Source organism: Lissotriton helveticus, chromosome 9 (assembly GCF_964261635.1).
Source record: "Lissotriton helveticus chromosome 9, aLisHel1.1, whole genome shotgun sequence".
Classification (NCBI taxonomy): domain Eukaryota; kingdom Metazoa; phylum Chordata; class Amphibia; order Caudata; family Salamandridae; genus Lissotriton; species Lissotriton helveticus.
In genome coordinates this window covers 1,155,059,029-1,155,083,694 of record NC_136070.1, presented here as the reverse complement: position 1 = coordinate 1,155,083,694, position 24,666 = coordinate 1,155,059,029, and the positions used below count along the sequence as shown (strand labels likewise).

Sequence of the window (24,666 nt, the reverse complement as noted above, 5' to 3'; positions counted from 1 at the left end):
ATACACAGCATTTGTATTGGAAATGTGGAGAAGGCACAGTGGGTGGTCCTGGATTGGTCCTCGGTACAGTGGAGATGGGTTTGTAGGCTAGGTGTGACTGCTTGATGTATATTGTTCACATAGAAATGTTTTTCTCAAGGGTTGGGTGGCCTGACGTGTGAACAGGAATGATAGTTGGTGCACAGAGAATTGGAAATGAGTAAGAAACTTAGGTTGGCCGAGAGACGTGGTTTGGGATGCGAGAACCCGTAAACTGCAGCTGTTTGGGAGACCAGAAGCAAGAGCCCATGTGATTGAGGTAAAGGCTTTAGGAAAGGGATCCAGCTGGTTGACAGTTTGAGGACTTTTTGTTTGTGATAAAAGTTACCATGCGTGGTGATTGATGCTAGTGACTTAGTCAAGGGAAGATATGAAGTAAAGTATATGGTTCATTTGAGGACTATTAGAAAAGTCAGCAAGATCATCACTGCCATGTTAACAAAAGAATTGCCTGTTAAATACGGGATGAGAGTGTATTTTCCTGTATTGTTCACAGGAATCAGGCTGCACTGTTCTTGATGGTTAGAAATGACTCCACTTCCATGATAAAATTGAATAGCACATCAGTGATTCTAGCACAGGGAGTGGAGGTAAGACAAGGGTCGACAAGTTCTATGGACAAGATTGCAACAGATTCTTCTTGTCCTACTTAAAAGAATAGTTGTCCTGTTTAGGTGCTACCCTGTACTTCTAACTTTTGTATAAATGTTTGGAAACGTTTAGTTAGCTTTGTGTCGCTCCCTCATAGAGGCAGCACAGTAGGCTCCATGAAGTTAAATCATTCTAATTTGTATCTATCTCTTTTAGCCCCATGATTTCTGTTTATTTAACTTGAATTTGTTAACCCCCTTTTCAGTCTTCCCTCTCTATTTACTTTAACATCCTCTTGCGATCTATTCTGCCTTTCCTTCCTCTACTTCTATCTTGTTTGCATTTCACACCTCTTACTTTTATTCTACCTTCACTCATTGAGTACCTTCTGGAGAACATAACAGAATATTGTGCGTTCCATTGAAATGATCACCTATCTGCAAAGATTCAACGTCGACTCTACTTCCTGTCCATTTATTTTATTCTACATTCTGGTATTTGTAGTTCTGCTTTTTCCCTATTTTAAATTCAGAACTACAAATGCAAGAATGCAAGGCAAAAGCAGCACTGGATAATCTCCTCACCAAAGAAAGCACAAGAGCACCGAATGTGTGGTAATGGACTGCTAAATGTGCCCACGTGGCTGTATCTCTTTCTGTTCCATAGCAGCACATACATATGGTCACTGTTTTGAAACCTAAAGCTTGCAAACTTTTGCTTACTTATTTTCTTCATCCCTATTAAACATGCTTGTTTTAAAAGCTATTTCATGTTAGAAGTTATCCATGGACTACATTTGCTGAAGTTATATAGGTGGCGTGAGTGACATTCTTCACAATTAGAGATCAGATGGCCTCATAGTAACTGACAACATACGGTATTTGACAATTCGTGCTTCGACTGGAAGTAGCATCATGCTATTTTTTTTAGTAGTGGCATTACATGGCATTTATTTATTACCATCTTAGGCAATCTAGCAATGGCCGACACACCTCGAGCATTTGAAAACCCTGTAGTGTGTCTGACATCGTCTTATGTATTCCCATTCAATGTACCGATATCAGACTCCATTATCACTACATTACCACCAAAATTGTAATTACTGCCATGGCTGTACGCAAAACAGTTGCGGACTTCCGCAATTACTACACAACACAGCCTTACTCGCGTGTTGCCATTGCCAACGACGCCATCGATGCCTATTGGCGGAATACACATGACGCCAGTGTGCATCGATTGGTCCTCCCTCACGCGTTGACGCAGACCGACCGCTCCCACCCGGAAGCAGGATACCGTGGTGTTTACTTAACTGCCTCGCCTCCTCGAGCGGACGTCTTCGGGGTCCAGCAGAGGGTCGCTATAGGTATACCACGGGTGCCGAGCGTCGAGGGCGTGAGTACATCAAGCCGAAAATGTTCCGCATTCCTTTGAGCTAAGTACCGATCTGAGTCGCACAATTGCCTGATCTTATTTTATTTCATTTCTAACGACTGCAGGGTGTGCCAATTACGCCTCCACCCCCCTCCTGTGACCCATGGTGTGAAACTTACACACTATTAAAGTGAGAAATTACCCTTATTTTAACTATCAGCACGATTGCTTATCGCGCCGACATTTTAGGTTGATAGCGTTTTTTAACTCACAACCCCTTGTAAATAGCACGCGTTGTACATAGCACATATAGCACTTAGCACTAGTTACTTATAAAGCTCTTTTCGCTGGGGACCAAGGTGGTGTTAACTATACTGTTATCTAACCACAGGATGTCTCTGATACCATCAACTGGAGCACACTGGACCGCTATTAGGCAATCATCAATACAACTGATTGTTTGTTTTGTCTTTTTGTTTGTCCTCGTCACTTTATTTCCTAACAGGTGCAGAAACCGAAAATTGGAAGCCTCCTAAACCAGGAGTTATTAGAAAGACAGTTTTTCTTTCTAATTTTTTGCACTTTTTCACATTTAATTTTCACTTTCACGTCCCTAGGTTAGGGTGGACCTTAGCGAGTCCATACCGCCAGGGTTTAGTTACACCAAGTCCTGAAGAATGCCAGGTAAATTTACACCGTTTCGTGGCTGAAACATGTCGACTGACTTAGGAAACTACCACTGAATTAACTGTGGACGTATTTCCTACACATCATTTTATCTCTAAGTCCTTAGTGATCCTAATAAATTAATTTTGATACACTACAGACCTTTTTAAACTTCACAACACTCACTTAATATTCTTTGCACAGCACTGTCCTTACCCACCAACCCGCTCCGCAGTAGATCTGGCGTCGCAGCACACAGAGGGGATGCTAGGTCCTCTCTGTGGGGCCCGATGATGAAGCATGTCATCACTAGGTGGTGAGTGAGGGCTTTCTTTTAAAAAAAAACGCCTTAAGTGAAGTCGTTTCCCTGCTCCTTCTTGATGGTCTCTATCATCACCATAGAATACTCTTGTTTTGTTTACTACATTGATACTGGGGTGTAAGAGTATCCTACTACCCTGCCTCTCCCTTTGTTCTGATATACTTAGCAGCGCACAGCTGTGAGAGCTCTCTCAATAAGGAACCTCTAATTCTGGTCTCTTTTTGAGTTGTTTTAAACTGTAATTTCTCCAAAACCACTTTTTGTCACCATGTCAAATTTGGGTTTAACGTATTCAGAGTCAGAGATAGCTGACATCATCTCTGACACTAATCTATTTGCTGACCCTGCAGTCTCACAGGCAATTGCCCATACCTCAGAATGGGAAAAGTTGACTGAAGTGAAACGTGAAAGGATACGTACTATCCTCCACGGTACTATACTGAAACAGTACCTTACGAAAAATGCGGCACCAAAAGGGCTGCTAGTTACGAATGCCCCCAGGATCTTTCTGAATGATTCCACTTTCAGGAAAGAATGGGCCATGATCGCTTGGCATTGCACTCGCGACTGGCTCGTTCTCATAATCAAGACAGCACTGAGATTGTCAGAGACCCTCATGATTGAGATCCAGGAGACTGAGACCCGCTTCAAAACAACAATAACGGGCTTCAAGAAAAAGATAGATGAAATAAATAAAGACCTAAATGAATACAAAGAAAATTTACTACAAGCAAAGGTCACCAAATTTCAGAAGGACCTGGATAAATTTGATTTCGAAAAAATCTACCCATACTCAGCGGCTTCTTTTACACCACCCGTAAGAAAAGCATCTAACAGTGCCCAATCGGATGCGGACTCATCCATCAGTAGTGGTTCAAGTACTGGCTCCTATAAGCAAGGAAAAAGGAGAGGCAACAGAGGGAACCGATATAACAGAGGACACCCTGCATTTCATAACCAACCCCAAGGTTGGCCTATGCCTCAACAAATGATGGACATGGGACAACAATTCCCTTTTCAACAACCACCCTACCCTATGATGGGATGGAACCCGGCCTTTATGCCGCCAAATAATTTCAACCCTCAATACCGCCAGCCTTTTTTAGGGATGGGCAGGAGAGGGAGAGGGAAAAGAAGAGGGCCCAACCAAGTGTCATGGGAGAACACGGACATGGTGAGCAACCACACCCGCAACAAGGAACAACAACCGGGACCGAGCGGCACCTAAGTCTGATAACAAATCTTTCTGACAAAATACTATCTCCTACAGAAACCAAGGTCCTAGAAAAGGGATTGGGCTTCATTCCCACATGCCGACCAGACAAGTTCAGACTCCACTGTGAGCTGGGCGCATTTTTTAGAAAACTGAAGTTAAAATCCTTCTTTGAAGGAAAAGAAGATCCCACGAGGCTTTACGCAATGGTGATACTGGCTTGAGATTGAGTTCCACCTTCAATCCCCCACCACACACTGTTCCTGCGGCTATTACTGCGTTCGAACAAGCGGTTTTCCACGACCTTGAAAACTGCCCAAACCCTAAATCTTTCAACAACTTCACCACTGGTGAGTACCACGCATTACAAACTCTACAAAATGATCAAAGCATTACTATAAAACCCGCGGACAAGGGTGGTGGCCTAGTCATACAGAACACTACCGATTATGACAAAGCCTGCAAGCTACTTCTCAATGATCGGAAAAACTACAAACCTCTGCTGATTGACCCCAGCGAGGACCTCAAATCACGGATCACAGCGCTGATCAGGAGAGCAGAGGAGGACGGACAAATTTCAAAGAACGAGGCAGACTTCCTCAATATCAATGAGAGCACTGTCCCTTACTTCTATACCCTCCCCAAAACCCACAAAAATCGGATGCCACCTCCCGGACGCCCAATCGTCTCCGGAATTGGCTCCTTACTTGAACCACTGTCGCGCTTCTGCGACTTCTATTTGAAGCCACTGGTACAGAGTACTCCAACTTACCTTAAAGACACGAAGAGCCTCCTCCAGCTACTGGAGAGCATAAGCTTTGCTGAAAATACTGTCACCCTTATCACACTCGACATTGAGAGCCTGTACACCAGCATTCCCCAGGATGACACCATCAAGGTCCTGGGAGAAGCTCTAGACTCCGTCAATTGGACCCATCAAGCTTCAAAAAATTTCATCATACAGTGTGCAACTCTGGCTCTTAAAGAAAACTTCTTCTCGTACCAAGGCAACCTCTACCTTCAATGTACCGGGACCTCGATGGGTAGTACCTTTGCCCCGAGCGTGGCCGGGCTTTATGTGGCAGACTTTGAGGCCAAATACATCCTACCCACTACTGGCCCCTTTCATCAGTGGATACAACTATGGCGCCGCTACATTGACGACGTCCTGGTCCTATGGACAGGCGATGAAGAAAGTCTTCAGACATTCTTACTCTGGATAAATAACCTTGACCCCAATCTGAAGTTCACTCACGCAACCAGCAAGACTGAGACAACATTTCTTGATGTCACTATCCAGATTTCGGGAACCAAACTCAAAACTAAAACATACCACAAACCAACCGCAAGAAATAATCTCCTTGAATATACCAGCTTCCATCCGCGACCGTTGAAAGAAAACCTACCGTACGGTCAATATTTACGTCTTAGACGTAACTGTTCTGAATTACATGACTTTAAGGAACAATCTGCTGAACTATCCCTGAAACTGAAGGCCAGAGGATACCCGACTGCAACCCTTGACAAGGGTTATAAGAGAGCTCGCAATCAGCCAAGGGAGGCCCTCCTGGAGGAAAAGACGCATGTTGACAAAGACATCCCTCTGACCTGCGTAACAACATACAGCACCCTATCTAACGTAATGAAGAAATCAATCAATAAAAACTGGAGAATTCTTACAAGCACCAATAAAACCTGGGAAAAGCCTCTGTTTTCTTTCAAGAAAAGCAGAAGCGTCAAAGACGCCTTGGTCCACACTCGACCTAAACCAACAATTACAGAAACCCCTAGGTCAGTAACTGATGTGTGGGGACTCCCGAAAGTGGTGGGGCATTACCCATGCTCCAATTGTAGTGTCTGCCACCTGACCACACACACAAATACTTTGGAACTTGAACCAGGCAGAACCTGGACTCAACGAGAACACACGAATTGTAATACAACCAATGTGGTCTATCTCATCACGTGTCCCTGTGATTTGCGATACGTGGGCATGACGGGAAGGAAGGTGAAACAGAGAATATGTGAACATCGCTCAAATATTAGATGTAAAAAGTCCTCCACAAAAATGAGTAGACATTTCCTGGAAAAGAATCATACTACCAATGATTTACACTGGACAATAATAGAGCACATTGACAGTGGCAATAACATAAACCGCCGACTATTCGAGAAAGAACAAAGATGGGTCTATAGACTGGGGACCCATCTCCAGGGGTTGAATGATGATATCCCATGGAACTCTGTCTTGAATTAATCCTGAACGATGGCTCAGCATTATAGATCATGTCTGGATTGTAATTGCTAACATTCCATCCCTTCATACCATCTTAGGCAATCTAGCAATGGCCGACACACCTCGAGCATTTGAAAACCCTGTAGTGTGTCTGACATCGTCTTATGTATTCCCATTCAATGTACCGATATCAGACTCCATTATCACTACATTACCACCAAAATTGTAATTACTGCCATGGCTGTACGCAAAACAGTTGCGGACTTCCGCAATTACTACACAACACAGCCTTACTCGCGTGTTGCCATTGCCAACGACGCCATCGATGCCTATTGGCGGAATACACATGACGCCAGTGTGCATCGATTGGTCCTCCCTCACGCGTTGACGCAGACCGACCGCTCCAACCCGGAAGCAGGATACCGTGGTGTTTACTTAACTGCCTCGCCTCCTCGAGCGGACGTCTTCGGGGTCCAGCAGAGGGTCGCTATAGGTATACCACGGGTGCCGAGCGTCGAGGGCGTGAGTACATCAAGCCGAAAATGTTCCGCATTCCTTTGAGCTAAGTACCGATCTGAGTCGCACAATTGCCTGATCTTATTTTATTTCATTTCTAACGACTGCAGGGTGTGCCAATTACGCCTCCACCCCCCTCCTGTGACCCATGGTGTGAAACTTACACACTATTAAAGTGAGAAATTACCCTTATTTTAACTATCAGCACGATTGCTTATCGCGCCGACATTTTAGGTTGATAGCGTTTTTTAACTCACAACCCCTTGTAAATAGCACGCGTTGTACATAGCACATATAGCACTTAGCACTAGTTACTTATAAAGCTCTTTTCGCTGGGGACCAAGGTGGTGTTAACTATACTGTTATCTAACCACAGGATGTCTCTGATACCACCAACTGGAGCACACTGGACCGCTATTAGGCAATCATCAATACAACTGATTGTTTGTTTTGTCTTTTTGTTTGTCCTCGTCACTTTATTTCCTAACAGGTGCAGAAACCGAAAATTGGAAGCCTCCTAAACCAGGAGTTATTAGAAAGACAGTTTTTCTTTCTAATTTTTTGCACTTTTTCACATTTAATTTTCACTTTCACGTCCCTAGGTTAGGGTGGACCTTAGCGAGTCCATACCGCCAGGGTTTAGTTACAACAAGTCCTGAAGAATGCCAGGTAAATTTACACCGTTTCGTGGCTGAAACATGTCGACTGACTTAGGAAACTACCACTGAATTAACTGTGGACGTATTTCCTACACATCATTTTATCTCTAAGTCCTTAGTGATCCTAATAAATTAATTTTGATACACTACAGACCTTTTTAAACTTCACAACACTCACTTAATATTCTTTGCACAGCACTGTCCTTACCCACCAACCCGCTCCGCAGTAGATCTGGCGTCGCAGCACACAGAGGGGATGCTAGGTCCTCTCTGTGGGGCCCGATGATGAAGCATGTCATCACTAGGTGGTGAGTGAGGGCTTTCTTTTAAAAAAAAACGCCTTAAGTGAAGTCGTTTCCCTGCTCCTTCTTGATGGTCTCTATCATCACCATAGAATACTCTTGTTTTGTTTACTACATTGATACTGGGGTGTAAGAGTATCCTACTACCCTGCCTCTCCCTTTGTTCTGATATGTCTCCATTTTATGTTCAGCCTGGAAGGTGGGAGAGGCAGTACCTCATACATCTACACACTGCGCCTTCTATTCTCTGGCCCTGACATCCCTCCCATCTGGTATGATTCCACTGTATCAATTGCTCCAGTCTTCATCATTGCATACTATAACTCTCAAAGACCCAAGGCCCTGAGGCATTAGTGAGTATAAGGCAACACTCTTGCTGCTTGTGAGCCTCTGATCCAGAGTCTCATTTATCTCTGCAGTGGGGTTCCCACTTCCAGTAGAGCGATATAACTACAGAAGATGCTCTAAGTGTGAACTCTGTGATAATTCGCCTAAATACACTTGAATGTCTCCAGGATATCTGGGCCTCTCTTGCTTATCAGTCATTTTTTTAAGCAGTTTCTTTTCTTGCCACTAGATGGCAGGGTACTTGTGGTTTGGGAGTGGGTGAGGCAGTCTAAGTGTTGTGCAGTTACCATTAACTTTAGCTTTGTGTGACATAAGCCATTGCCATGGGTCAGCTTTTAGTGGGACACACATTTTTTGTTGGGGAGAGTGATTAAATGCCATGTTGTAATGTGAAATCTGTAAAAATGTAATAACATATTGTAGGTGAGCATTTCTGGTGTATGTATACCTTAACTAAAGCTTCACAGACCATTTGATATATTTATATTAATGGCTATTTTTGCCAATTGCGTGGCCTTAGCTGTTTATATTCCATTCCCACAAGATGATTCTAATTCAACCAATCATAACCTGGTAAGTTCTCCTGCTTTTTACTTTGACATTATTTATTTTTTCTTTCTGGGTTTGCTTTAATTATAGGGTGTTTTATGGTTCATTTTAATAACAGGCTATAAGTAATTTATTACTTTGCTTACTAACCAATTTGGGACACTCTCTTTACATATCTGACTCCTGTCTCGGTTTGTTGACTGCACCTTTTTTGCTGTTCATGGTGCGATGATGATGTTGTTTGTGAACCAAAACTGAAACAATGTCAGCAGTTCATTGTGATGTCACTGGTGGTCCTATTGCTGGTTTTTGCTCTCAGTTGTCTCTGGTTACTTTATTGCATCGTTTTGACATATTACAGATTTCTTTCAACACAGATTTCTTGTTTTAGTTGAATATTTGTTTTTGTTTTAAATATTTTACATTTTTGGAGTTTTCATAATATATTAGTGAACACATTCTGTTGTTCTGATGGTAACTAAACAGTTTCACGTATACATTTGTGCTTACGTTGTGCGTGAAAAAGGGCTAACATCACTAGTTGTTTTTATGATTTGCTCAACTATTATTTTTATTGTAATTTTTTTAAGTTATCAATTGCAATTATAGTTGTGAATATTTAAGTATGTGTTTCTACCCATAAAGGACCGAGGCCATTTTGTGATTTTGTTGCTTACAGAAATATCACAAGTCAACACAAAAACAGATGTATTAATTGTATTTTGACCTGGATTTTATCATGACATATTATTGAAGTGTTGACTTTAGAGGTGAGTGAAGTTTTAATTATGGCAGCATAGTCTGGTGAAGGAGAGGGATTTCACACTTTACGAAGAAGTACAACGTTCTTTGATATTGCAGGATGGTTGCATAGTTCCCTTTCATCCACGGCATTTATATTAATGACGTTGTGGAAATATATGGTGATGTCATGAATGTTCACAATAGTGGTCATCAATTATATCAATAGTGATGTCATATATGATCTCAGAGATATCAGTTATGCCATTTGATGTTCTGTCAGTTATGTCATGAGTGATGTCATGAGCAGTAGTTGTATATCACAAAATTAAGTGACATGTCATCCTGCCAGTATATTGTGACCTAATGTTATCATGTATGTGGAGTAAATCTATATAAGCCTAGATATACTTTCCTTCACAATATTTTAGTAGCCAATTTGGTGAGGATATTATAGCAGGATATTTCAAATTAGATATTGTGAGGGAATACTTGAGCAGTTCATGAAGGGGGGGGGGGTTATTGAATTGCGGCTGCACACCTCAAAATAACTGGCGAACCTTAATGGGTCAGGTCCTCCATTGCAACCACGGATACACTCTAACTATTTCATTACATAGAATTTCCTAAGCTTCCATAAGCAATTAATATTTTATGACCAAAGTTATTGATACTTTTAACAAAGTTTTTTTCAGTAACCTTTTGGATGATATACTACAACCAAACCCCAGTATATGCAGCTCATTGTGCAAGCCCCTAGGCTGTGTGCAGCAGGAGTCAGCTGCTTGGCATGACTTTCAGCCAGGCCCTGCACCCATTCCCTGAGTAGATGTACTACACTGGGCACCTGGGTGCAGGGTCTGGCAAATGTGCAATGGATTGTGTTCACCTTCTTCTTCAGCGCAGGGGCTGGACAAAGGTCAGGTCCTGCAGCCAACCACAGCTGTGCTTGGTCATAGGCCAAACACTTCCATTGTTTCATTTTATTTGTAGAGTTACGTACAGTGCGATCCTGACCCGAAGGTATCAGAGCGCTTTACAGCATTTGCACATCCACAACAGCATGAGTATCATTTAACAGCATGAGTTACATTTGTAAGTATAGATACATAGTGACTGTATGAAAACAAAAAGTACGATAGGCAGCAGGATATACAGGTGATACAGTTTTGGGGTAAATATGTACGATGATAAATGAGGCAGCATGGAATATAAATATATACAGGACGCTTTAGAGTTAGATATAGTACATATATAAATAGTGCAATACAGATTTAGTATAGCAGCACGTTTTATTTTGTTGCACTCACCCTTGGATGACCTGCAAATCCAGGATGGGAATTTGTGGGACAATGTTAGAAAGAGTGTAGTTTTTTCTATTTCTGAGGGTAGTATATACATTCCTGTTTCATCCTTCCATCCTCCCAGATGTCACACGGTCCACAAGTATCTGTCAATGAATGGATGCAAACACATCTCATATTTAAGAATCTGAGGATAGACACGTGGGTCCTATCGTGACAGCCCTGACTTTGTTATCTTTCTGGACTTCTAACATCCTCCTTGGGATCACATGTTTTGAAGAATGAATGATGACTTCACACAATAATTAATAAATGTATTTGTGAAAGCTTGAGGCTTTGAGTTTCCAAAAATGACCCTTATAGTGATCTTCAAGCAGGTAATGATGCCAGTGGTTAGACTTTTTACTACTATCTAATTAGATTTCTTTATTTCTCAGTTTCTATCAATATCATCACTCCCCAGTAACATGATGCCACCATTTGAAAGTTTTAATGGCTAAATATTAAATTATTCAAGATTATGCACATCATTTATACTTCCATTTTAATTTTGGAATACATTGATGATATTGCTCATTGACCCTAAAGACTTCTTATAACGTTTGAGTTTCCCTTAACCTTATCCTTTATATCCTTTGCTGTTGAGAATGACACCATTAGAATGCCCCAACCTTCGGAAACAAGAAGACAGTGATTGTTGGTCTTCATAGATGTGATGTTTTGTTTCAAGCTAGCATTTCACACTAATTGTCCACCCTGCACATTGGGTCAGACTCCTGACTCTCATTTCAGCTTTGCTCAACTCTGGTATTCCCAAGACCCACTTCAGAAAGAGACATTTATCACCGTGTAGGCCTGCCAATGTCATGGGCAAAAGGGGCATTCTTAACTGCTTAGATCTCCTGCTTGCACCTTTTGCACTCCCTACAGGGAGAGAAAAACTGCCACTAACTACTTCCTAATATACTTCCTGCACAAAAGGAAAATTATCAGTTCCTATTCCTTTCAGATATTGTTTTTATCTCTCTGAAAAGAGCTTTAATCAAAAATGTTTACTTTTTACCCAGTTTATTTTGCAACACAGCTACATGACTAAGCATATGGAGTGATTGTGATTAAATAGATTCAAGGCGGGGGAGACCATCCTCATCCGCAAGGACCTTCAGTGGTGAACATACACATCCACATGCGACAAAGAGGGCAGGAACCTGCTTCTCATCTTTATGCTCATGTGCCTCTCCTTTACCCTAGCCTCTGTAAATGGACCCAATGTAGACCTGCCCAACCTTTACATAGAACTCTGGCAACAGATCTAAAATGTCAGGCTGACAACTATCCTGTGGGGGAGGGTGATTTTAATGTGGTGCTTGACCATACCCTTGATAGATATAGTGATACTAGAAGACCACATCTGCACGTAGTAGATCAATTAAACCTCATAATGAATGACCACTGGCTCATTGATCTGTGGAGACACTGGCACCCCCAACACAGAGAGGGGACCTACAGAAGAACCACACATAGCACATGGTCCAGAATAGAACTCTGGTTGGTGTTAGGAATGGGATTCCTGGTTGGCTGAGGTATGCCCTCAGGCCAGCCAGATTCCCCTACTCTAGTCAGGGTAAGCTAGATAAACACTAAAAGATAACCTGTGCTTATACTCTGGTAGCTTGGCACAGAGCAGTCAGGCTTATCTAAAGAGGCAAAGTGTAAAGTATTTTTGCAACACATACAAATACACACACAGTGACACAATGAATACACCACAAAAAACCTCCACACAACTTTAGAAAAATAGCGAAAATCTGAGTATTACAAGACCAAAATGACAAAAATCTAATCAGTAGAAGTCGAGATATGAATTTTTAAAGATTAAATGCAAAAACAGTGCTTTGAAGTCACTAGCGGTCAAAAGGTTACTTTAGCTCGTAAGGGACCAGTGCAAATTCAAAGTTCAGGCCAACCTTGAAGAAGGGCAAGTAGGCAACAGCATCCATGCAGGGCATACTGAGGAAGAACCTTAGATGCAGTAAAGCGTAGATGCTGAGGGCAAGATGGGTCAATCTTTACGATGCAGTCAGGTCGCTGCTTTCTCATTGAGGTTCGCTGAGGAGAAGGCAATGCGTTATCATTGAGCTGCACACAGCATCGTCATTGGGCTGCGCAGGCTGGAGAACCGCTGTCATCGAACAACCTTTGCATCGGTGTCGAAGATCGATGCTTCAGTTCCCATTGGCACAAAAGTGACGAATCATCGGTTTCTAAAAGTGGCATTTCTGAAACAGTATTTTTACATCCAACTTCACCAGTACAGAGGATTTATCATTCCAAATATATGAAAGATGAAAAAGCTACACCTCTCTGATCAGGAATGACAGCATAAAAGCGTATTAAGGAATTTCCAATGCTGGTCTATGAGAGGGGTAGGCCTCACAGCAGTGAAAAATGAAATAGGCTGTTTGTCACTACTAGGACATGCAAAACATAAAAGTACAAGCCCTACCTTTTACTTGCATAGCACTCTGCCCGTAGAGTTTCTTAGGGCCTACAATGGGGGTGCCTTATATATTATTAAATGGAAGTTTTAGGCTTTGCAAGTAGTTTAAATGGCAGTAAACTGCCCACACAGGCACTGTAGTGGCACTCCTGAGAAAGGTTTGAAAGTCTACTTTGGTGGGTGGGACAATTAGTGCTGCAGGCCCATTAGTAGCATTTGAAGTAGAGGCCCTGGGTATATGGTACACCATTTTACAAGGGACTTAGCAGTATCTCAAATATGCCAATCAGGTAAACACAACAATGCCATCATATTTAGGGGAGAAATACATGCACTTTAGCATTGGTTAGCAGTGATAAAGAGCTTAGAGTCCTAAGGCCAACAAAAACAATCAGTAAAATGTGGAGGCAAAAGGCATAAAGTCTAGGGGAAGTCCACCTTAAGAATGACCGGTCTAACAGTTGGCCACGAAAGATGTGGTCCCGTAGTTGACATCTATTGAGCATCTCCTTGGGACACTCTCTAACCATGTGCCGATCCTCCTTGAGCTGAATCTCTCTCACGTGCAATCTTGGGAACATACCTGGAGCCTTTTTCCCCAAAACCCTTTGTGACCCTATGTTTTATGCTGAATTTTGGAGGCATTCAAGGTAGTTATACAAGACGTATGCATAGCCAAACAGGCTAGGGTACTGAGAGCGATACAAGCTTAATTGGTTAAACTCGAGTTATAAACTTGTGCTCTTTAGTTTGCCTTCTTTGCATGTGGCAACAATGGCATTCTGGCCTCCATTAGGCAGAAGCTAAGTGAATTCCATGAGGAGGCAGCTTACAAAACACACTAAGCAGGCATGTGGTGGCACAGCAATATGGAAAGGGGGACAGAGCAGGACAGATGCTGGCTAGAATTCTCCGCTGGCCCTGGGCCAGTGACTAAGTCATGGAAATGCTTTATGACCGGCAAACCAACCACTCTGACCAGGAGAGTATCGAGCGCATCATGACTACCTTTTACAATGATCTCTATACCTCTTCCAATCCGAACGACCCTGTAGAATTAAGCGACTACCTAGATTCTATCCAACTTCTCTGGCTCAAGAATGCCCATCTGCAGTACCTCAATGTCCCCTTCACTGCAGAGAACATAGTTCAAAAGATCCAAAGTATGTCTCGTGACAGGGCTCCAGGACTGGATGGCTTGACTGTTGCATTTTATAGGAGTAGAGCCATATCCTTGCCCCCTACCTCTTGGCTGTCTACAGTGAGGCTCTCCAGTTGGGACAACTCCCCTCTTCGATGCAGGTGGTGCTGATCATTGCCATTTTGAAACCACAGCAGCACCCCAATTTATGAGATTCCTATTGTCCCCTGTCAATGATTTAGCGCTCTGTCCATCATCTCCTTGTGTTTGCTTTCTTCACCTATATGTCCCACATTGTTATCATATTGTTATAATTGTAAAGTGCTCTAGCACCCTTGGGCCATGTTGGCACTTCATAAAATTGCATACATAAATATTACACCATAATCAGAGATCATTTGAAAAAGTCTTGAAGAGTCTGATTTAGAAACTAACAGGGAAACTGCTACTGCTGGCATTGAGAACATTTCACTGCTTCTCATGAGAGCTGTCTACTGTTAGGCAATGACTTTCTCCCAAATAGCCATTAATGGCCTGCTTACTTATTGTCAGTCTTCATCAATAATATAATAATAATAATAACACAAACACTTATAAAGCGACAGCTACCTCAAGCAGAGGTGTCCCGGCGCAAAGCGATCGAAGTGTGCAGCTGTAAAACCAGTAAGCAAAGCCAAAGGCTCATTATTCTGCCCTAAAGAGCCAGGTCTTAACTTTTTTCCTGAAAAGAGGCTCTGCCTCAATATTACGTAAGTCATCTGGCAGGGAGTTCCACAATTTTGTTGCTCCCACCGTGAAGGATCTGCCCCCAATGCGGACCTTATTAAAACGGGGTGTGAAGAACAGGTTTTTTTAATAAGACCTAAGCGATCTTGACTGCTTATAGCCACGAAGTCTTGATTTCAAGTAACTAGGGCAGTTACCTCGGGTAGCGTGGAAAGCTAACGTCAGTGCCTTCAATTTGATTCTCTTAGCATCTGGCAACCAGTGAAGTTCTTTTAGATGCGGAGAGACATGATGTCGGAAAGGGACTCACCTAATCAGTCTCGCCGCTGCATTCTGGACCATCTGAAGACGTCTAATTAGATACTTAGGTAGGCCCAGATAAAGGCTGTTGGCATAATCTAGCCTGGAAGTTACCATTGCATGGACGGTGATTTTGCAGCATGTTTCTGGCAGCAAATGTAGACATTTTCGGAGGTTCTTAAGTTTACTGAAGCAAATAGCTGTCACCTGTCATGCCTGAGCCGAAAATGACAAGTCAGCCTCCCACTTCACCGCAAGATTTTTTTATACTGTCTACAGTTTCTAGTCAAACTCCTCACAATGGTATTCCTTAGCAATATTAAAAATAACGCCAGTGGCCCTTTTTCCTCACTTTTTACAGCTTCAAGCACGGCCGTACATGTCTCCAAGCACCTCCCACCGCAGATAACCCCAAGAAAAAAAACATTAAAGAGGTTTCTGAAGGCAACCTGAGAGTCGTCATGAGGATGCAGGCCTTTGATGAGTTAAAAAAATCTTTAACATCACACATTATACTAATTTGTGATATTATTCCATTGTATTAAATGTGGATTTTTTGGTACATGGGGATGTACCAGTGTCAACGGCATTTGTGTGATTGTACATTAACTAAGGTGGTATTCATTGTCTGAAAATATGTCTGGTCATGTTGGAAAGAGTACATGGTCAGCTGGGAGTTAAGGGTAAGTGAGTAGGGGTGTGAGCAAAGGCTAAGGTCAGTGGCATAACGGTATAGGACGAGGGCCCTCTGCTGAATATGATGAAGGACCCCCGAGTCTTTCACATCCCGCAGATATACCTTGGTCTTAGAGTGAATGGACCCTCCTGAAGGGCCTGCTTTACTCCCCTGGCTAAGGTAATACTTTAAGCAGTGAATTTCATGTGCCATGTTTTTTCTTAGGTTTTCACAGTACATTTTTATATAGGATATTACACCCTTCACAAAGGGGCGTGATACAGACAGGAGGTGATGCTGGTGTATTAGATTAAAACATTTTGGGATGGAGTGAAATTTGCTTAAAGGTCTGTGATGCTACTGGTTACTGTCACCTATAAATCAACAGAGATAATATATGCTTTACACAAATAACGTTTAGGTTAATATAAAATAGCACAAAATACGTAGTATCAAACATTGGTAAAACCAATAGTTCTGGAGTCAGCTGCCAGCCTTTTGGCTTCGTAAATGTTTGCTTTTTTATGTCATGGTTTTTGCAAAACTTGATTGTTGAGAAAGCTGCCATGCCTAGGTCGTTATTAAAAAAATAAATGTTTGAAAGCGAATATTTTTTTCTGTTTGAAAAAAATCACACATTGCCATAGTAGTCCTTCATTCTGAAAGAATATGCTCCTTGTGAAAGGCCCTCACTCATAGTAAAGTGAGACAATGCCTGGAGTGGGCTGGCTCATTCCCCTAAGCTGCATTCTGTAATGGGTGGAAGAGAAATGTGAATGGCACAATAACAAGGCCAGTGGATTAGGAAAGCTTGCTGGAAGCCCCTATAGGTATATTACTTTTAGTAAAATTAATCAAAAAGTCTTGGTTAAGGCCTAACCTACAGTCAGGGGTTTAAACAGAAATTGAAACGAAAATTGAGCGATTTTTTCTTAATAATTTTGCCAACATATTTATGTACAAGAACAATGCATGTCATTTTAATTATTTATAATAATGTTCGTAATGAGTTTATTGTTCAGTGTTCTTCCTTCTGAAGCAAGAAGCTTTACATTGTAGGCTGTGCTATCCAGTAAGATGGTTCAGCCAGCAGGGATCCTTCTGTTAATGTTGATGTTCACTTGGTGCACATTCGATCCCACCCACTAGAGCGCCACAATGAAGTCTGAAATAAATAAATAACATAATTTAAAATCGCAATGCTTCCACATTACAGATCCAGTAGTGCTGGAACACTTTTCAGAATGGAAGTTCTTGCCAATAACGTCATCTCACTTAAGACAGAGTGAATTTGTAACAGTTTGTTTTTCAAAACATAGCAAATTATGCTGGAAGAAAAACATTTGAAGGGTCACCTGTGTGTGCACCTACCGTCTACGCTCTTTCAGGTTTCACCTCTCTCACCCCTACCTCCAGCACTGCTGCACAGATCACCAGTGTATGTGTGTTTTTCCATGACAGTATATTTTGCATGTATGATGCTCAGTGGCGTAGCTAGGCCTTTTGCTGCCGGTGGTGGTCCCAGCCTTTGTCGCCCATGGCGGCCATAGGAGCAGTGGGCGGGGTTTGGTCTGGTGATCGAATCCTGCATTTGCAAGTAAGAGGGGGGTTGAGACAGGGCTGGACTGGTCATAGCGGACACCGGAATTTCCCCGGTGGTCGGCCATAGTGGGGGCTGGTCTAGCGCCCCTGGGGGGCCGTGTGTATTACGGGGGCATCAATATCGACCCCCTGTAACAGAATCGCCCAAAACCGGCACTAACAAACAGCTGGGCTGTACCCCCTATTTCCCCCCCAGGGGGCCGGCCGAGCAGTTTGCCAGGACCGGTTTCGGTTCACAGTCCGGCACTGGGTTGTGGCCGCCGCCCCAAAACTCTTGCCGCCCGAGGCAGACTCCCCCACCCCTTGCTACGCCACTGATGATGCTACAGCATTATCAAAGAGAGGCCTAAATAAGACAGGGAAGACAACTGAAATGGATGGAAAATTGATTGTGACTAGTAATATTTATGGACAATATTGCTGTATGTTGTGATGGAAGTCCTTGGAGAGTTTTACTTGTAGTAGGGTGGCAAGGTTACTATATTGTATTGTAGCCAGCACTATAACTAACCTCTATCAGGTAAACTCTTTATATAAAACAAACAAGTTGTTTCAAAGGTGCCATTTGTCATAGAAGGAAATCTGCATGCGGATCTTGCCGTCTTAAAAGGAGCCAGTTTTTTAAGAATTTGATTAATCATGTTGCAAATTCAAAACGTAGGTTTGATTCTAGGCTGAAATGCAATGTTTTTTTTTACATATCTTTGTATTAGAAAAATAGACCGTCATTACAGAGGATGTCAAGCATAGTCAGCATAGTTTCATCTTTATAATGTGTTAAATAATGCATATGAGTCATCAACAGTATGTATATGGAGACTGAAAGTTATTGTTATGCATTAAAATAAGATTCCAGTTTTACCCGAAGAAAAATTTGTAACATAAAATGATTGAGTCATGATCGGTCTATAATTAAGAAACAGCAGTTTGCGGCTCTTTAAAAATTCTGTATTGCCTTTCTTTGCATTAAATTGTGTTACCCACAGGCTAGCACTTTTTAATTGAGTTTAATGTGATTTCTTTTTTAATTGTTAACAGCGGACAATCTTTTAAAATAAAATTTGACTAAGATTAGTTCTAATAAACAAGGACAAAAGGTTACTTCCTCGTCAGGCTCTCCTATACACACATTGTGTCTGAAGAAAATACAAATGTAGCAGAAAAACAATTAACATGTATATCCATTTGGTCAATAGACTTTGCTTGAATGGTAACATGTTATACCATGTTTGCACCTGCTTTGTTTTAATAATAGTACTTTGTGATTTTCTTCCAGTAGGAATAGAAGATTTATAAAAGCAACTTCTTAATGTTCTTTCATTATGGGGTAGAAATACATGGTATCAGAATCCCTTTCAGAGGGTCATTTGGAAAGCAGGGGTTACAGGAGCCAACCATGGGGGTTGAAGCCTTTTACTCCTGATGTCCTGGGGCCCAAGTGACTATGGATTCGGAGCTATTGACAAGAAAACCTTCTGTACTTGACTCTCACAGTTATTGTGGTCTGTGCAGTTCATAGCTCGATCCATGGGAAGGTGTGGATACAGGGGAGTAAACACAGGTTCACACCTCAAAATGCGGGCAGCAAGAGCAATAAATCATTATCCAGCCAAATACTCACTTGTATGAAATAAAAGAAGCTTTTTGATTTCTACCGCTTGCCTCACAAAGAAAAAATACAACCTTAACAAACAGCTACACAGTCCCCATGAGATCAGGGCTTTAGTTTTTTCTAGGAAGTTTCCTGTCCATCTTCCTTCTTGTTTTAGCGATAGTGGGCATTCCCGATTCACTATAGGCAACATCCAGGTTATGCCCTACTAGTATTCAGAGTCTCAAGGGCCCACTATGACTCTATTAAAGTCAACAATACTCTAGAATCACAGGACTAATAGCAGCAAGGTCCCTTGGGGCTGACTGTCCAGAAATCAGTATTACTTACACCTTGCAGAATTGGAGCGACCGAGTTACTGAGCTCGCCCATTCCACGGCACTGGAGCCGCAGCAATCGATTCAGGTGAGTCAGCAACATGTGGCCCCAAGCAGGTTGCACTCAGTGGTAGGAGAGTCTCCACACGCGGTTTCCCCTCTCGAGGTTTTTAATGGCTCCTCTTCACCAAGTAAGTCTCTGGTTCCTCACATGAGGGAGGGGGTGACATTGCTCCTGGTGCAAAACCTTTGTCCCGAGCAGGTGTGCAGGGTCCACAGCTGCCTCACTCCTCTCTGCAATTACTCCGACTAGGTCACACAACTTTGCTGGTCTCAGTGACCCCTGGGGCATACAGGGTCACTGTATCCTTACAGTACTTGGGCTTAGGCCAATAGGCACAGTGAAGTCGCTTACCGCACTGCAGTCTTCTCACAGCAGCCCCTCCTGACATCGCTTTCCTACTATACACGGGCTCCAGCCTGATTGGCATATCCATGTACACAGTCAATTCACAGCGACCCTCTTTTGGCATGCAGGGGTCACCAACTTGGTTCTGCACATAGGCAACAATCCAATCGGAGTAGCATCTGTCTCCTCATAAGTCGCAGAAGGAGTTGATTCAACAGGGCTCCCCAGTAGACCTCCCCCTCCAACACTCACCTCTTCCTCCCAGGGCTTATTGGTCTTGGCAAATAGGCAGGTGCTGGTGCTGCAGGCTCCAGGGCAGATGATTTTGGAATTCCCTGTGTGATGTCCCCACACCCAGCAGGGGTACTAGCAGGGTTTGGCCCCCGGTCCTAGTCAAAGGCAGAGTTCTTGCAGAGCTTCCTATCTTCCCACAACCTGCCTGGCTGCTTGACAGATGATGATTTTTGCTGATTAACTCTTGCTGAAGACAGTAGGCGTCCACCAATATGGGGACAGTGCTTTGGTTGCCCGTTTGTCCCAACAAAACTGCAATTCATGACACAGGTTTATTTCATGGCTCACGTGTATGATCTGTGTTTGCTATGACAACAAAAATCTGCAATAGGGATTTAGACATCAGTTTAGTTGGGCACTCAGGGCAAGCGTGCACGTCCATTACCAGGCAGATGACTTTTCCATTCGAACACATGGATAGGTGGCATTCAGTAGTTCGTAATAAAGAAGAAAAGGGCCACTGAGAGGCCGCTACAGATACTTTCCCACAGTTATCTTTTAATACTGCCTGAATGTTACGACATATATTAGGCATTGTTAGGCCTTGTTGGTTTGATGTCGGAAGTGCAATCATGTTTCTGAGCTCTTTTTTACAATCTTTTGTGGAATTATTTATTGTGCAGTTTAGTTCAAAATAGAGGAAAAGGATAATTGCAGCCAAAATAAAAGGACAAAGGAATGAGAGCTCGCCATCAAGGAGTGTAATCCCTAAAGGAAAAAAGTGAGTTTCAGAAGGGAGTGGAGGTTTGGAGGCCTGATGGAGACGACACAGTGAAAAGGAAAGATAGCAAAAACTGTTGATGCGTTCGTAGGAATAGATGCATTAGGGGCACATGATTTTAGGGGAGCATTAGGAGGAATGGGAAAAGACCACACCAAGCTCTTAAAAATAAAAAATGTCAGGAGAAAAGGTGAGGTGCTTGGGATGGCAACCCCCTTCCCTGAAAAAAGAGTGTTGGGTGATAGGCATAGGAGGACAGCAGCAAAGAAAAAACAAACTAGCTCAAGGACGCAGTTGGTAAATGTCATTCAACTTGAAAATGTATTTCTGCATAGGATCATCATTGATAGCCATAACGTGATGAAGCCATAAACATTAGAATTGTCCCACCATGTGAAAGATAAAGAACACTTTTTTGCCAAATATGTAAATTACATAACATGGCGATAATCTTGTAAATTTAGACACACAGCCACGTATTGTGGCCTATTTAAGTCTAATTTTAAATTTTTCTGGTGTTTTTTTCTTCTATTGAAATACATTTCATTTGATTAAAACCAACACATGAAATAAGTTTGCAACAGCACCATCATATTTATGCCCTTATGACCCTGAAAAAACATCTGTGAATTTAAGGGGAATCAGCAGATAGTCTGACCTCTGAAATGCTACAAAATCTTTTAGCAAACAAGTAGCTGCCCAATTCTGTTGTGCTGTATATTGGTAACTGCTTCATTACACCACTACTGTGTTTTTCCAGCTCATAAGAGAAGGATCCTGGAACACTTCTTGGGTTGAACAAAAATGTTTTTTAACCGAAAATGTATTTTTTCTTAATTCTTCGTTTGACGTCTTCTTTACACCTGAAAGTTTTTTGACAAAATATTTGTGGATTTCATCACCTGTTTTTACATATTTTCCTCAGAGATTGGCAATCAATGCCTTCTCTGTTTGTCAAAAGCTTCAGCTCTGGCAGGAAGAAAGTAGGATGACCTGACTAGGAAGCAAATGAAGGAGGCACAGGAGCTCAAAAGAGTGGTCAGTCAGGGTGCCCTTTCAACTGAATCAGGTCTTTCAGCCTCTAAGGACCCCCACAGATGTTGATCCAGGGAGCGAAGGAGGCATCGGAGACTCTGCCACTCTAGGCATGAATAATGCACTTGGTCAACATCAAAGACACCATTGATCATAATGCAGATGATGCATTTACTACATATATGTTTGCCACTGAGAACGGAGGCATCATCAATCAAGTAAACAACATTGAAGAGGACCCATAGCTCGACAATCGAGGACACCATTGATAGCAGTAAGACATCCCCACTCGCATTCGATGCACTTGCCATCGATGGGCATATTAATGACACCAAAGCAGAAAAGAAGGGTTCATTCAGCCACCCTTGTCTCCTGCTGTGTCACCTTATTGTCAATGGTCACCTGTTATCATCATACCTGCAGATGATCCTTTCCAAACCCTACTTAGACCTCTACCAATACTGTTGCCACCCAAACCTCTTGAACCAATTTATGATATGGCGCAACCATCTCAGAAAACGAGTTGAAGATCACTATCTCCACCTCCATCATGGTACTCTGATAATGATACTTAATCACACACTTCTACTTCTTTTACTCTGACTTCACCTTCTGTTCTTCATCTTGAATTTTACCCATAGACAAACTTAATACATTTCAGATATATATTTGTGAGAGGATGTGAAATTGAAAATCCGTCTATAAACCCAGCCGACTTCAGTCTCAAGTATTATGGAGTCATTAGAATAGAGGGTACAACCCAGACCTTTACAGTCTTAAGTAACAGACTTTACAGAGATTGATGAAGAAATGTTCTTTACTCCAGGAACCACAAGGGCGGCAACACCTTACACTTTACAAAAAAACCTATATACAACCAAAGCAGCACCCACTAATATCTCTGAACGGATCCTAAATCAGATTCTGTGATTGTTGTAGCTGTAGGAAAAAGATACATTTCGGATCCTAAAACCACAATGCCACCCGAGAGGAAGAGCAAACACCAGGATACCTTAGGCATAACATTTCAGAAATTGCAGCAGCATCATTGAAGGCAAGCAGAAGGACTGTTTTTGAAGCCCTTATGACATTCTTATGGGAGACAATGCACATGTTTACAGTCAAACTGCTTAAGGATAGGCCCAAAGAATACATGGAGGTTCATTAAGGTTTTATGCTGCCTAATCCAGTGATAATTGAGTCCCTAGACACAGTGGATTTGGCTGTATCCGGCTACTGCATGGGGTTATTCTTAACCTTGGCTGAAAGTAATGTCTTTATACACGAAGCTCAGATGAAAGTTCTAAAATCTTCTTCCAGTTCACTACTCCTCGGACCCGACACCGATGAGGATATGCATAGGATGTGTTTCGAAGCAGACACATTAAAAGCAGTAGTGCTACAGGAAAAGAAGATATTTTTCATAGCATTTTTCATAGGTATACAGTAAATAATACAATCTATATGCCTTTGGGAGAAAGAATGTTTTTTAAGTTGAATCTATGATTTGTCTTACATTGTGCTAACTTCACCAAAAACGCACTTTAGAGCGCTGTACAATTAGGTTATACATTTATGATGGCAACAGTTACACACAAATTGATAGTTGTAGTCAAAGGTAATGAGGGTATTAAAAATCTGTAATATGCAGGGATAGACAGATTGCATGATATAAGTGTGGCAATAGCGCACAGTAGAAATATCTAATAACAACAGAATAAAACAAAATGTAAAGGTATACATTGAAGTGACAGAAGCCTACCTAGCAAAAAGCAGGCAGGGAATGCGGCAAAACATTATTGCTGACACCTTAACAAGTTACTAAAAAGTGAACTTGTGTGTCCTGTAAGGTCCTAAACATACGTTGTCACTGACATTATGATAAACAGTAGGAATTAAAAGGATTTAGAGAGGCTAGTTGAAAGGTTAAAAAAATAGAGTAGTTAACAAGTGAGTAGGAAAAGAAGTGTGAGGAAGGGTGAAATGACAGGTAACAAAAAACACAAACAAGCATTTGCAATGCAATAGGTCTCGCATTTGCAACAGTTTGAGCTATTGGCATTGTAAATGACCGTGCCTTTTATTTAGGTTTTGAAAACCTGCAAGCGGTGCCTAAACACACACTTTGTACTTATAATCGTTGCTTACGTGAAGTAAGGCTGGCAGTAAAAGAGGCGCAGTTTCTGCCAGCCTTGCTTCTCGTAAGCAACAACTATAAATACAAAGTGCTTGTTTAGGCACCGCTTGCAGGTTTTTAAAACATAAATAAAAGGTACTGTCATTTACAATTCCAATTGCTCAAACTCTCTCAAACGCAAGACCTATTGCATTGCAAATGCTTGTTTAAAGTTAGAGCTGTTGGCTTAAAAAATGACTATGTTTTTTACTTTTGCTGAGTATAACTTTTTTTTAAGAATCTGGAGTAGAATGGGGGAGAATGAGAGATGCACTGGAGATGAATGGGGAGAAAGACACT

The 24,666-nt window shown here is 42.0% G+C and overlaps 1 protein-coding gene across 2 annotated transcripts in view; it reads left to right on the top strand.

Annotated features, from left to right (window-relative positions):
• The window catches only part of CACNA1D (calcium voltage-gated channel subunit alpha1 D), a 1,365,963-nt gene that overhangs the window by 427,297 nt on the left and 914,000 nt on the right, over positions 1-24,666 (top strand). For both annotated transcript variants that reach the window (XM_078661595.1, XM_078661596.1), the window contains exon 3: positions 8,731-8,836. In XM_078661595.1, coding sequence (XP_078517721.1) covers positions 8,731-8,836 — 106 coding nt within the window. The remainder of the gene's footprint in view (positions 1-8,730; positions 8,837-24,666) is intronic.